We start from the raw sequence: 13,013 nt of genomic DNA on the forward strand, positions 1-13,013 counted from the left end.
ACACGCAGCACGACCAATCCACTAACGCGAACAGTTAAAGAAACTGGAGCTAAAGGAAGCTCTTCTCCCTCTGAACTGCAACGTGTATTTTCCACAACTGTAGGTAAACAAGACGAAACTTTTACGATATAAACACATGCGGTTAGAAAAATACGTATAGCTAAGTTAAAGCAGATGATACGTACCTGGCGAAGTTAATACGAGTCGTTAGGCGATATATAATGGAGTTAAGAAGATCAACAACAAACATGCTAACATTAGCATCCAAACTTGGTTGCCAACTGCATGTTGTAGCAGCTGCTCACAAGACCTGCTTCCTTGTTAAGTGTATAATCTCATTGTTACTTGTCACACACGTCCTTGTCACACAGTCTGCCTTGTTTTTGTCTCTTTCCTCACGCAGGTTTCATTCAGTTTGTGAGAAATGGGTCGTCGCAAGTCGAAAAGAAAGCCACCTCCTAAGAAGAAGATGACGGGAGATTTAGATTCCCAGTTCACCTGTCCTTTCTGCAATCACGAGAAGTCCTGTGATGTCAAAATGTACGTACAATGCCAGTGAAAATACATATCCCAGAACTACTGCTTAAGATCATAACTAGTGGTTTCCAATGGGATTGAAATGCAAACTTAATGGTATGTGTTGTCAACAGGGAGAGGAGCAGAAATACTGGGATAATATCATGCACAGTCTGCCTGGAGGAGTTCCAGACCCCCATTACCTGTATCCTTTCACCTAAATGACTTCAGGAAAAAGTAAACATATTTATTTCACCAAAAGTTATGTCATGCAATAAGTAAAGAGTTGTTCTTGATACTGAAGCCAACAGTATCTTATGCTAGGGAGTGTTCCTATTAGGCTTCTAAACTCAATCAGAAATGCTTGTTACGTAGTCAAATAGCCCTCCAACACTATCCCCATGTCTTATTAGGAAGGGTTTTTTTTATGTGTTGTTTACAATTAATCGAAAATGTTTGGATATCAGGCCTTACTTTGAAAAAAATCCTGGACATACAAAACGTATAGGTAGAGCCACTTTCACTACCCCAGAACTAAATTTAAACCTAGTTGATGGTTGAAATGCAGCTTATTTGAACCCTACATCTTCACAATGTAACACCCACTTCACAGTGTGTTTTGTCAGCTGTGTGATGCTAGGAGTTGAGCAAGAGCTTCAGCTACTTTGTTTAGAGCTTTTACCTTCTGTTCTTTAATTTATTTCTCTTTGCGTGTGAAATGTTGACAATACTACAACTTGAGTATAACTTTTCACAGCCATCTGCATGTGATCTTTGCAAAAATATGCATGAATGAGCTTGTCTATTGTCTGTACAATATAAACAATTCTGTTGCCTCGCAAAAGGAGGCCTGTATTTACCCTTCCTAGCTACATCACTTCATTATCGTAGTTTAGTCTGAGTAGTTAGAGTTGTTTATTTTCTTCCTACAAACAGGTATAGTTTTGCCTCCTGATATCTTTTAAACAGCACACTCATTGTGACATGAAGCTATGTGGACTTAAAGAGATAGTGACCAAGGGTTAAAGCTCATATCCCAACCTAGCCTTGGCCCAGTGACCAGACCAAATCTCTTCTGGTTGTTAGCACTTGCCAATATTTTATGATCATGTTTTCATCTCAAAAAACTTTTAAAAAAAATAAATCATTGACATGGATGAAAAAATAAGAAAATGAGTAACTTTCTGGCTCTATGTGAAGTGGAATAACACTTAATTGATGTCTCAGGACTGGGATTTGTTTATTGTATTTGGCCTCAGCTTTAAGATGTTTCCTTGGTCTGTGACAGGTTTTGTTTTGATTTTTACTGCCAGTTTTTGTCTGTTACTGCAGCCATTTATCTCTTTACCAAGGGTTTTTTGATGGTGTAGCTTGGGCTGTGAGAACCTTAAAATTTGAGTTAAACAAAAGAACAAGGAGGCTTTCTGCTTTTTTAAAGTGTCTAATCACCTGTTATGATGTGATTGAGTTACTGCACTAAGGTCATGACAAAACCTGACTTGAATGCATTTGAAACCAAATTTAATCTGCTTGAGTCAACAGGTAGAACAGGCTCAACCATGAGTTTAGAGTCTTTCTCAACACTTACTGAATTGCATCTCCCATGAGGCTTACACAGCAAACTGCCAAAGACTCATCTGAGGAAAATAAAGAGATCCTTAAAAGGAAAAAAGGAGCTATTCAGTCTTCTTGTGTGCAGTGAATCTCTTTATTTTCCATCAAGTTTGATAATTCCTGCTACCATCTGCACCAAGTATTTAGGAGAGTTCTCTGCACAAGGTACCTACTTTTGTATTAACTTGGAGGTATTGTTGTTGAAATAAATCACATCTTTTGAAGGAATGAGCCTCTTAAATCTTGTCTCAGCTCTGTGAGACTGATAGGTGAGGACGTGTGGTAATGGAACACAAAAAGCTGAAGAGCTCAGAAGTTGCTCTACAGGGAAAAACAAGGCCTACGACCACCTGTTACTCAGCTTGTTTTACCATGTCTTGTCTGGTAATTCTAGTTTATCTAGTGCCACATTAACTTTAAAAAAATCCTAAATTAAGAATAACTTTGTCTTTTCCCCATTTGGAAAAATGCACTGCTATAAACAGTCATACAAAAAAGAGAGAATGAGACAGAATTTGTTTTCATCCCTGTATTGATTTCCCATGTTCATGCGATCATCCAGTCTCACAAACTCTTACTTTAGCCTCGTGATTTTCTTTCCTCCTTAACCCATTCCTCCTCAGACCTGTCGGAGCCGGTGGATGTTTATAGTGACTGGATAGATGCCTGTGAAGCAGCCAATCAGTAGCCCTCGTGGAGCTGGACATTTCTCAGTAAGAAGGGGGAGGATGAGGATGTGGCTGGTGAACACGGGCCCATTAGGATCAAGCTGGTCAGGGGACACTTAACAAACTTTAATTATTCAGTTTCCCCATATGGTCACTTGAGTTGTACAGCTGTGCAAAGCTGTTCTGATGTGCTCTTGCTCTTCTGATTTCTCCCCTTTCTCTACAAGCCACATCTCCACTTTAGAGTTTTTATTTTATGATTTGTTACATAATTAGACATTTAGCAGGGTGGCTGATATTTTCTTGCACATTGAGGTGCTTTTAGTTTTTATTATAATCTGAATGTGTCTCAGGGATGCTTGAGATGCATTATAAACATGCCTCAGAAATGTGATTTTAGGCTTTTTATTTTCTTTCAACAGAGAAATAGTGTCACCTGATTGATATAATTTTATGAAATCTGGCTATTAAAAAGAATTAAATCCCATTTAGAGCTTTTGAATAATAGGAAGGTTTTGTTGCAGAACAATATGAGAGACATGGGTTTTCAGATCTTAACTCGAACAGGAAAAAAAGTGATTTGATTTCTTATCCTCATTCCTGATCGTACTCTCTGATGCAAGCTGCAGGACCCAGCAAAAGATTACCATCTTCAGACAGGCTTGTCAAAATGTACTTTAGTGAACTTTTTTTCTTCTTTGTTCAAGTTGTTACAGCTCTCGTCTCACTCTTTAAGATAGATCTGCCAAAAACACAAGGTCATTCCTCTGGAGAGGAATGAAAATGTAAAAGGTTTATTTTTAGCTCCTAGGTTTAACTGTCTAATCATTCTGAAATAAGTTTTATCAGTTTTAGCTTCATTTGAAGAGCAAATTTTGTTAGTTAATAAAACAACACATAGTGGTTTGCTTTGACTGAACCTATCCTCAAGTCAGGTGTGATATTTGAAATAGTTTTCCTATGCAACAGCAGTTCTTATGTAGTAGCCTTAAAACAAGCTGTATTTTTTCTAAATGCTGTGAATTTGAAAATTGTGATCTTGGAAATAAACTGGCATTAAAACTTGAAAACAGGGCGTGTTCACAGGTTGTCGTTTTATTTTTTAAGAGTGATATAAGTCCCTGGATTGATGATATGGAGAAAGTACTTACATGAAGAGGTCTGGTTGATCAACTGAAGGAATGATTAAAAACAGACACAGATGTCAAATCTGCTTGGTTAAAAGAAGATAATAAAGACAGTCATAAAATCTAACACAACATAAGTGAAGACAAACTACGGGTTAAATATGGGCATTTCAAGTAAAAATGATACTTAACAGTCACTTCTATTTTCCATTTATTCAAATAGCCTCTTCCACATGCAGACACAAGGAGATAAAGATCAGATTAATGGCTTTACATAGTTGTTGTAAGCTAGTTAGCTGTAATGTATGTAGGGGTATAACTTTGAGAGAGCAAAGTTTGCACCTAAACTTTTTTTTTTTTTTCAAATTTAAAGAAGTTTTTCCCAGGACACTTCAACGATGCGCAAGCCCCTGAGTTTTTCGCCAGTTTTTCTAAATCAGACAATGCCACACACATTTTACTGGCAACTGACACTTCTGCTTTCTCAAATTATTTGGCATGTGTTTATGTTATTATGGAAGTTTTCTGTTACGTAAAGGTCAAAAGCAAGCAGCTGCCCGTCACCTGAACTGTTGGGTTTTTAGTTACTGAACAGTCCTTTCAAAACTCAAAAATCATCCCTTTGCACTTTGATTTAAAATGACAGTCAAAAGAAATCTGTATTTATTAAATGGTTGGAGTCAAACACTTTTTATATGCAGTCTTTCACAAATTTATTAGAACACCTGTCAAGAAAATCATCCAGCATGATGACCTCTTTAAATTAAAACTTTTTATTTCTCTGTGGGTTCTCCATGCTTCACCATTTTAAACAGGAGTGAGGACTTTCAAACTGATTTCGCATATTGATTCCCAAATTTGAGCCAGCATGCTGAAAATCTCTGAGAAGTCAGAACTTAATCAGGAATGATACAGCTAATCAGATCGTCTGGAACAAAATCTTCTGATCAGGAATGAAAGATATCATTTTGATTAAAGAGACTGCACATACTGGTAGATTAAAACATTACAGAAACATAAAATATATTTTGGCAATCAGCAAAATGCTGTCAAATTAAGGCACCACTGGCAAACACCTTACACTGGGCGGTGGTTTAATTAATTTGTCAAAGACTGTATATGAATTGTATTTACCTGAATTAAGAGTAAAATAAAGATTTGGGGTAGAACTTGACTGAGAAATCAAAGAAAAGAATCAAGTCTGCATGTCACCTTTTATTTGGGTTTGCACTTCTCCACACTGCTACTTTTTTAACACAGGTGTAGCCAGCCTTGAAAAACATGTTTTGTTAAACCTGGTACAATAGGATCCCCTCAGCCAGTGAAAGGATGGAGAACCACCAAAAAACACATTTTAATAATTACACTACTTCTATTCAAAGGTGTCACACAGCAGTGGAAGTGCCAGTTTCAAAGTAAAATGTCTCTGTGCTCTACTCTTCTGTGGCATCTGTGACCGTGACACATTTTCAGGAGTCCAGTATCCATTCATGCCCGCTGAGCGCAGGATGCTGCAGATCACAAGTGAAAGCAGACACAGCAGAGTGCGGCCGTGCACCAGGCGAGGCTGAGTGATAATAGATGAGATGTGGAGTGCCTGCCCGGGCTCTCCACCCAGGAAGGAGTGTGTCGGTGCATACGCGCGCCACACCGTGCATTGTGTTTGATGATGGACCCCAGCTGGAGAGGTATTGCCATCGCCTTATGAACACGCTGGAGGATGATTACAATAGAGAATGATTATCACTTAGTCTCTCATCTGTCTGCGCCCGTCCCCTCCCACTGCCTCCCCCTCTCTCTTCTATTTCTCGCTCCTTCTTTCTCTTCTCCCATTCAGCACGCGAGGTCAAGTGTCACTCCTTCTCCGTTGTCAAGGCTGCCAATCACCCACACAGTGAGTGCGAGGCAACTGTTGCCAAGGAAACAGCGATTCGGTTGCTAGGCACCTGGAGCTGTGCTCACAATAGTCATTTTGTTGCTTAGAACACACTCACACACACACACACACACACACACACATACACATGCATACACAAATACACACAAAACCACAAAAGCAGATTTGCCAAATCAACAAGTTTACACAACGTCAGTGTGAAATGTGTATAAATTATAATTACTTTCTGTGCTAATAAATAAGAGATCTGCTTACACAGGAGTAAGAAATCATGGAGGAGGAAACGATAAGAGTGTAATTTATCACAGGCGCATTCGCAAACAGATGCTAATATATTGCTGAATTTGCAATGAAACTTTGAGTTTTTAATTTATAGTACTTAGCAATAATGCTAATGTACCAAAAATGTATTTCTGGATGTTTTATTCCAACTTCCCCGCTACCTGATTAATCAGCCCGACCTGACTGAAGAATTCTTCAGACCTGCACCTCAACTTGATCAATAAAAGACATAAGCATCCATCATTCTGACTAAAAATAGTTCCCCATAAAATCAATCAACCCCTTATTTCCCCACTGGCACATGGACTCAGCGAACCCCACTGCAGTGTGTGTGCATTCAAATAAACGTGGGGATCCAAATGCTGCTGTTCTTAAGACCCATCAATCCCTTACATCCCTGCAGGCATGTTAATCATGTGAACCCTTGTGCGGTGTATATACGTGTCTGCCTGTGTGTGCGTCTGTGTGGGTCTCCATCATGACAGCCAGTCAGCTGAGCCAAAAGCTGAAATGTCAGCAACGGGTGCAGCCTTGACAGGTCCTCGTGTGTTACTATCTCCTGTTGCTGCTACAGGCATCAAACTCTTCGCACATTTTTAGCATGAGCCGGGAAGACAGAAAATAGGAGTGTGAGAGGAGTAGAGGCAACAGTGGGGTGATGCTTATGCACAAATATCTCCCATCCTGTGGCATAGCAGTCGTTCCCGTCCCAGGTCCTAAAAAAAGCTGTTTGGGCTCCAATTTTGTAAAACTTTAGAATTCAGCCTGAATGAAGGAAATGTTTGGTGCAGAGTGTGAAGGGCTGCAAAGACATTCATCAACTGATAAGATTATGGGCTCACTTGTGTGCTCGAATGACTGACAAGAGTACGTAATCAAGAGGGTTTGGAATTAACGTCTGAGTCTGAAGACTTTTGTGTTAAGCCCCCTGAACTAATGCCTGGGGGGTTTAGCTTAGTGGCACGGTGCAAGTCTTCCCCCAATGTTGCCAGCGCTTTCACAGGAGAGGCTGAATTTGGCCAGCGAAACAAACTCATTTCCTCCACAGGTGTGAAGAGTGACATGGTTGATAAAGCTATGATGATAAAAACCGTTTCAATGGGTGGATTTGATTTGGCAGGTTCCTGAATGTGCTCGATTTAAGAAACCTTTCTGATAGAACAAAATAAACCCTTAAGGATAAAAATTCACCTTGAAAAACAACAAAAAATGAGCCCATGTGTGTCACCTTCCTGATGTTGTCTACACATCCATACATCCTACTGCTTTTTGGACCCTTAGACGACAAAGCTTCCACTCGACTACGCGTATTCTCAAGCAATAACATCCACATCTGTATTATCAACCCAAGAATACCCGTGGTCGAGACCGGAGCAAAGAGGCCCACCTCCTCCCTTCTCCGTTACTCCTTTTCTTTTACTCCTGTTCAGCTCCTTCATCTCTCCGGCGTGGAGGAGGAAGGAGGAGGTCTGCACAGAGGCAAATCTTTCAGGACAGCACCTAGGATAAGAAAAGACAAAAAAATGTGTTTATTCCTGCAGCAGCAAAAGGTTCCAGTACACATTTCACGCACGCTTTAAGTCACGTCTTGTGCACGATGTGAGACTAATAACCAGATTGTAGGTTTATGCAGTAGCCGGCGCACACTCAGGCAGAGACACGCAGGCAGCCGGCTATGCATCTTTACCTGAGCTGCACCGAGTAAACAGATTGCACTGCCAACAGCTAGTCCCTTTGCTCTCCCTGGTATCAAGCAACCGTTTAGCCCGGCGCTGAGGGAGAGGGCAGGCTCACCAATTATCAAATAGGTGTCAGTGTGTGTTAGACTGCACTGAGGGGAGACTGATTATCAAACAGATGTTCAGCCCTCACCTTCATGCCTTCCTCCATTACATCTCCCCTTCCTTCTCTGTCTACCTATCTTTGTCTCCTCCTCTCACTTATTGTGGGAAGACTCACACACACACTTCTTCTTTTCCTCCCTCTGTCCCACAGAGAATAAGCCTGACTCTCCCACCATCCACACTTGCCAATTAGAGACACAGTAGTTGTCAATCAACAGCTGTGGAGGAGAGAAAAGGAGAGACATTGGGAGGAAAGGGGGAGGTTTTTTTTTTTTTTTTTTTTGCATCAGCACCACAGACAGCTCCCTGTGGAAAACTGCTTCTTCTGCCGTCTCCCCTTCTTCCTCCTCATTTTCACGTCCAACCCCCTTAACCTTTCCACTCCAGCATCCTGACACCCCCTTCTTCTCGTTTACCCTTTTTAACCCTCCAGTCCCTGCTTCCTCATCCTCAGATTAGCTTGTTTATCTGCCCAGACACGTGCATTAACCCTACATCCGCCTCTGTATCCTTTAACCCCTCGTCAAAGCTGCGCATCATGAAACCTGACACTCCAGGCAAAGTTCCCATTCGTCACTGACAAACCTTCTCACCTCACTCACACCTGTGTTCGTCAACATGCTAGCCCGCTGTCACTGCAAAAGGAAGTGCCAAAAACCAAAGATGGAGAAGATGCTGACACTCGTCTCCCTCATTACCTAGTTTCCTCCCTCTCTCCCTCCTTGCCTCTTGCATTCTCCTCCATCCCAACTGTCCATGTCTGGGCCGCTGATGATGACAACTCAAGTGGACGTGTCTTCTGTTCTCACCAAGAGCTGTGAAGAGATGTACGGAGGTGTCAGGGATCTGGTGTAAAAATACACCCTGCTCCTGCTGTTGCTGCTGCCCTCCTCGGTACACAGGACCAGTGTGTGTCTGCTCCGTGTCACTCCAGCGTCTCCGTCTAATTTGGAGGCAGGCTTTAGTGTAGTTTTTAGCTCTTTTTGTGTATGTCTGTGTGTGCGTGTGTGTGCGTGGGAGTGAGTCTGGAATAGTTGGGTGTGCCTGCAGAAGCAGTTTTGAGTGCATGGACTGGGGCCTTTTGTTTATTTGATACTGGAGTTTTTATGCAATAAGGGGAAGGTTGTATAACGCGTAGAAATGCACTGTAACCACTGATTTTTGATTACTTTTTTTAATATTTATGTCCATGCACACTTGCTAAAGCATTTTTTGGTGATTTGAAAAGCGCCAAGACACATTCTTTACTTTTCCCTTCATGCTATCTGACCCTTCATCCACATGTTTTAAACTACTTCATTAAAAGCTGCATGGACCACACAAGAGCTTTATTTCACAGTGATGGACATCTGGCACGCTTTTATAAGAAAATCCATTTCCTGAATTGACTTGATTGAAAGTGAGTTGGCTCCAGCTGCAGCGCCTTATAAAAGGCGTTGGGTCCGTGTGTCATATTTATGTCCGACTTATCAATCCTTTAATGTACCTGGTGTTGCAGAATCACAAGTGGCAGTGCCAGAGGCAAAGACAAGAGCTGGTTTGGAGCCTGAGACAGAGACAGACTGAGCAGGCTGCTGGGCTCTGCTGCTTGCACATCACTGCTTAATTGCTTGGAACTAAAGGCGCTGTTATGAAGATGTTTATGCTTATGCCTGCAACAGCAAATCTTTGCAGTCATTTTGGCTGCACTGTGGAGTCTAACTGTCACTACCCAGACAGAAAAGTAAACGAGCCGGTGGTGGCTTTTGCAACAAATTCAGCCTGGAGTGAGGAATAAGAAACTTTCAGTTGCAAACTTAACAGACATGTTGGTTTTCCTTAATCCTCCCTCTGGGCCTAAATGTATCATAAAGGCTGTATTTGGCCTACTAGCCCAGATAAGCAGACAACCACACACAAGCACTGTAAAATGCACATAGACCAGCACCTGTCTCTTACGTGACACGCGTGGATATTAAGCTTTCTTTGTTTGTAAATACATCCGCTCCCACTGACAAGGAGAACCCAGTTCAGAGTGGTAAGCGTGGATTGAATCTTTAACCCTTTGCAGGGAGAGTTGAACCATCTTTGTCTCTGCTCCAACAGGCTACAAAGGAAGTGTCCCAGCCACAATGACACATGCTGCTGGTTAAATATTAAGCTGCGTTCAGGTGCAGCCTTCATCAAGTCGTTTGATAAGGAACTTGGGAGTGAAGCTGCTGGGACCAACCTGTTTTTAGTTATCAAATCATTACGCGTGCCAGCGACTAATTGATCGTGCGTAAATCCCACGCTGTGCGCAGCGACAAAACGGCTCGTTTAGCCCAAAGCTTCAATCTACAAATTGTTTTCTCACTTCAGGGATCAATAACGAATTTGTCGTAATTTCAGGACAGTCTAAAGTGATAGGACCTCGACCATCGCTGCGCTGTCAGCTGAGTCCACAACGTGTTTAATATTCAAATATCAGCCCAAATAATCAAACTTACCGTTGTGTCCACCTTTCCTGAAGCAGCAGTTCCATATGCATCACATTGTATCCATGCCGAGGAGTGAGAATAGGCAATACCGTGCAGGGAAACGCCCCCCTCCTCCTCTCCCTGCTATTCCTTTCTCCCTTGTGCGCTTCTCCTCCTGCTTGTGGGGAATCACATAACCACTCCTTGTTTTCTGCTTTCTCTTCGAGGGAGGGATGGAGCGATGGATGGATGGATAGATGGAGCCTCTGCAGCAGCAGCAGCAGCAGCAGCAGCATCATCCCATGCAACTCCGCTGCAACCTCTCACCTCTCCTCTTCTCCTCCCTCTCGCTTCCTTTCTCTGTAGTCCATGCCTTCATTCAGCCCTGACGCTGGAGAGCATGCCCTATGGTGCACCGGTTCCCAAACGTGGGTCCGGGGACCTTAGCGGGTCTCTGTGAGGTGTCTTTTAACGTCTGGTGAGGGAGGGTTTTCTTTTTCATAGGAGGTGTTTTTGTTTGAAGGGGGTAATTGAACCTGTCTGTAGTTGTTTTGCATCCCCAGGGTGACGTAATTTAATAAAACCTTTGAGTGTAGTGTTTACAGGGCCTACATCCATGTGGTTTGGTGATTGCTGTATCCTTCATGATAGTGGACAGATCTGCAAAATATAATGCAATCCAGTGCAACAACCATGCAATAAATCACCAAAACCTGCTTGGCTTTCGAAGCTCATAGTTTTATTGAATAATATTTAGACTTTATAGCAGTTTTACAGCTGTCTGAAGCTGCTGGTCCTCTTTAAATACTTTTACTCATCATAAAATATTCTTTAACATGATCCGGGCTCTGTGCTGCTATCCTTTTATCTTTGGAAGAAGTCAAGCTGTGATACAACCTGATGGGTGGTGCCATATTGTTTTGGTGGAGTGCATTTAAGGAGACATCCAATGCACCCTCAGGTCAGTGCAGTTCACATTGGGACAGATTCTTGTATTGATATATAAGAAGTTAGTAGTTGTGTTTTTATCAGCTTGCTGTTCTTTTTATGCTTTACAAACACAATAAAAAACACAAATACTACGATTTCACGTAGCTTGCATTTGTCATTAAATCACTATTTAAAAATAAAATCCTCTCTAAAAAGGAACATTTGCATATTTTCAGCATGATAAGAGCCAAGCAGTATGGTAGAAAACATGTTTGAGAAACTTTAGAGGCGTATTTCACTTTTATAGTTTATACCATGTCATATCTGTTACAAAAGAGGAGGCAGGCTTTTATCACATAGGTCAGTCAGTGCTATACCCTTAAATGAATAATAATTAAATAAATATGGGGAACAACAGTGATAGAAAACACATACGCAGAGTGCAAAATACCATCTGAAATTTACAATATTTGACTGTAATATTTTACAATGAATCACCATATTATCACTTCACAGGCTCAAGCAGTAATTCTTTGAACATGTTAATTGTGAAGTAATAGTATAAATCTGTATTTATACTGTATTTAACTGTAAAATATGTAAAGTAAGTGACTGTGAAGTAGATCTTTATTGTTATTATTAAAAACAGTCATTGATAAAATAACAGCATACGAAATAAGGAGAGTGTTAAATAACGCAAATCAAAATGGTTAAAATAAGCTAGAGAATCCTGCACAACTGACATTGTTTATTGCAAAATATTATCAGTCTCAGTAGAGTTTTATCTGAGTGGTGGGTGCAACTTTGTTGGTGATTTGAGAGAAGGGGAAACAGGTTGTGACCATAGGCTGTATATAGAGTGGACAGCGTGGCTCCACCATTTATCATTGTACGGTTTTGAAGCCAAAATACCGCCATCTCAGGCGCAGCCATTATAGCAGTTTGGAGCCAGAGTCTGCGCAGTAGAGACTATGAGGGATTCTAGGAGAATCTGAGTGGAGCTGGGTGACAAAAATAATAGTTTTTTTCTTTTGAGAGTCTAAACACTTCTTGACTCCACCTCCCGACATATTTTACAATCCCCGAAAACAATACACGAGAACAGCAGCTGTCGATCATCCTTAAACGGTACATAAAGCCTCGCTTTTAACCTTGTATAACAAATGAAAACGAAACTTTTCAGAAAAAAGAGGACTTGGATACAAGACAGCCAAATGTTATCTTCAAATCACCACAACAATCGGACGTGAGACACATTTCTACCAGGTGTAATGATTTTTTAAAGTTTGACCACAGCCCATCTTGAAAGGCTGGAAAGCCAGATTTTTTAACCTATACTGCAGCCAGTCACCAGGGGGTGTCGTTCTTGTGGAGACCTCACTTCGAGCCAAGCAAGCGGACGTCCATTTTTTATTACAGTCTATGGTTGTGACCACAAGGTGCCAAGTGGGAAAACAGAGCACAGTCCTCCTGCTGGATCCCAGAGGCATTGCACATACACATACACAGGATCTACGTGATGATCCATGTTCTAGGCCGTATAGTGTTAACAAGAAATACTGGTGCACACCGTATGTTGTGAAAAGAACAATTTTATTAAAGGGATGAGTTTCGTCTGACTGAACAACCTGTCTCTTCACCAGAGGGCGCTCTAAGGGTTTTAGTGGGTCAAGTGTTGGTAAATGCAACCTATGATT

At 41.4% G+C, this 13,013-nt stretch overlaps 1 protein-coding gene and 1 long non-coding RNA gene across 3 annotated transcripts; one reads left to right on the forward strand and one right to left on the reverse strand.

Annotated features, from left to right (window-relative positions):
* The first annotated feature begins 15 nt into the window (after positions 1 to 15).
* Positions 16 to 3,872, forward strand: LOC141808805 (transcription elongation factor 1 homolog). 2 transcript variants are annotated; one of them, XM_074695536.1, is made up of 4 exons: positions 16 to 99; positions 404 to 540; positions 651 to 721; positions 2,754 to 3,872. In XM_074695536.1, exons 2-4 carry the CDS (start codon positions 425 to 427, stop codon positions 2,816 to 2,818), a joined length of 252 nt encoding a protein of 83 aa, XP_074551637.1. In that variant the 5' UTR covers positions 16 to 99; positions 404 to 424; the 3' UTR covers positions 2,819 to 3,872. The 2 variants fall into 2 exon arrangements, with proteins under 2 accessions (XP_074551637.1, XP_074551629.1); XM_074695528.1 differs by having other exon boundaries at positions 20 to 103.
* A 212-nt stretch (positions 3,873 to 4,084) lies between these two features.
* LOC141808510 (uncharacterized) lies at positions 4,085 to 10,805 on the reverse strand. Its single transcript, XR_012599910.1, has 3 exons — positions 10,417 to 10,805; positions 8,647 to 8,763; positions 4,085 to 7,604 (listed from the first exon to the last, which is right to left on the reverse strand). It is a non-coding gene; the product is annotated as an uncharacterized LOC141808510 (long non-coding RNA).
* Between the last annotated feature and the right edge of the window lie 2,208 nt (positions 10,806 to 13,013).

Source organism: Halichoeres trimaculatus, unplaced genomic scaffold (genome assembly GCF_033239565.1).
Source record: "Halichoeres trimaculatus isolate MK-OKI-2021-1 unplaced genomic scaffold, fHalTri1.1 fHalTri1_scaffold_2, whole genome shotgun sequence".
Taxonomy (NCBI): Eukaryota; Metazoa; Chordata; class Actinopteri; order Labriformes; family Labridae; genus Halichoeres; species Halichoeres trimaculatus.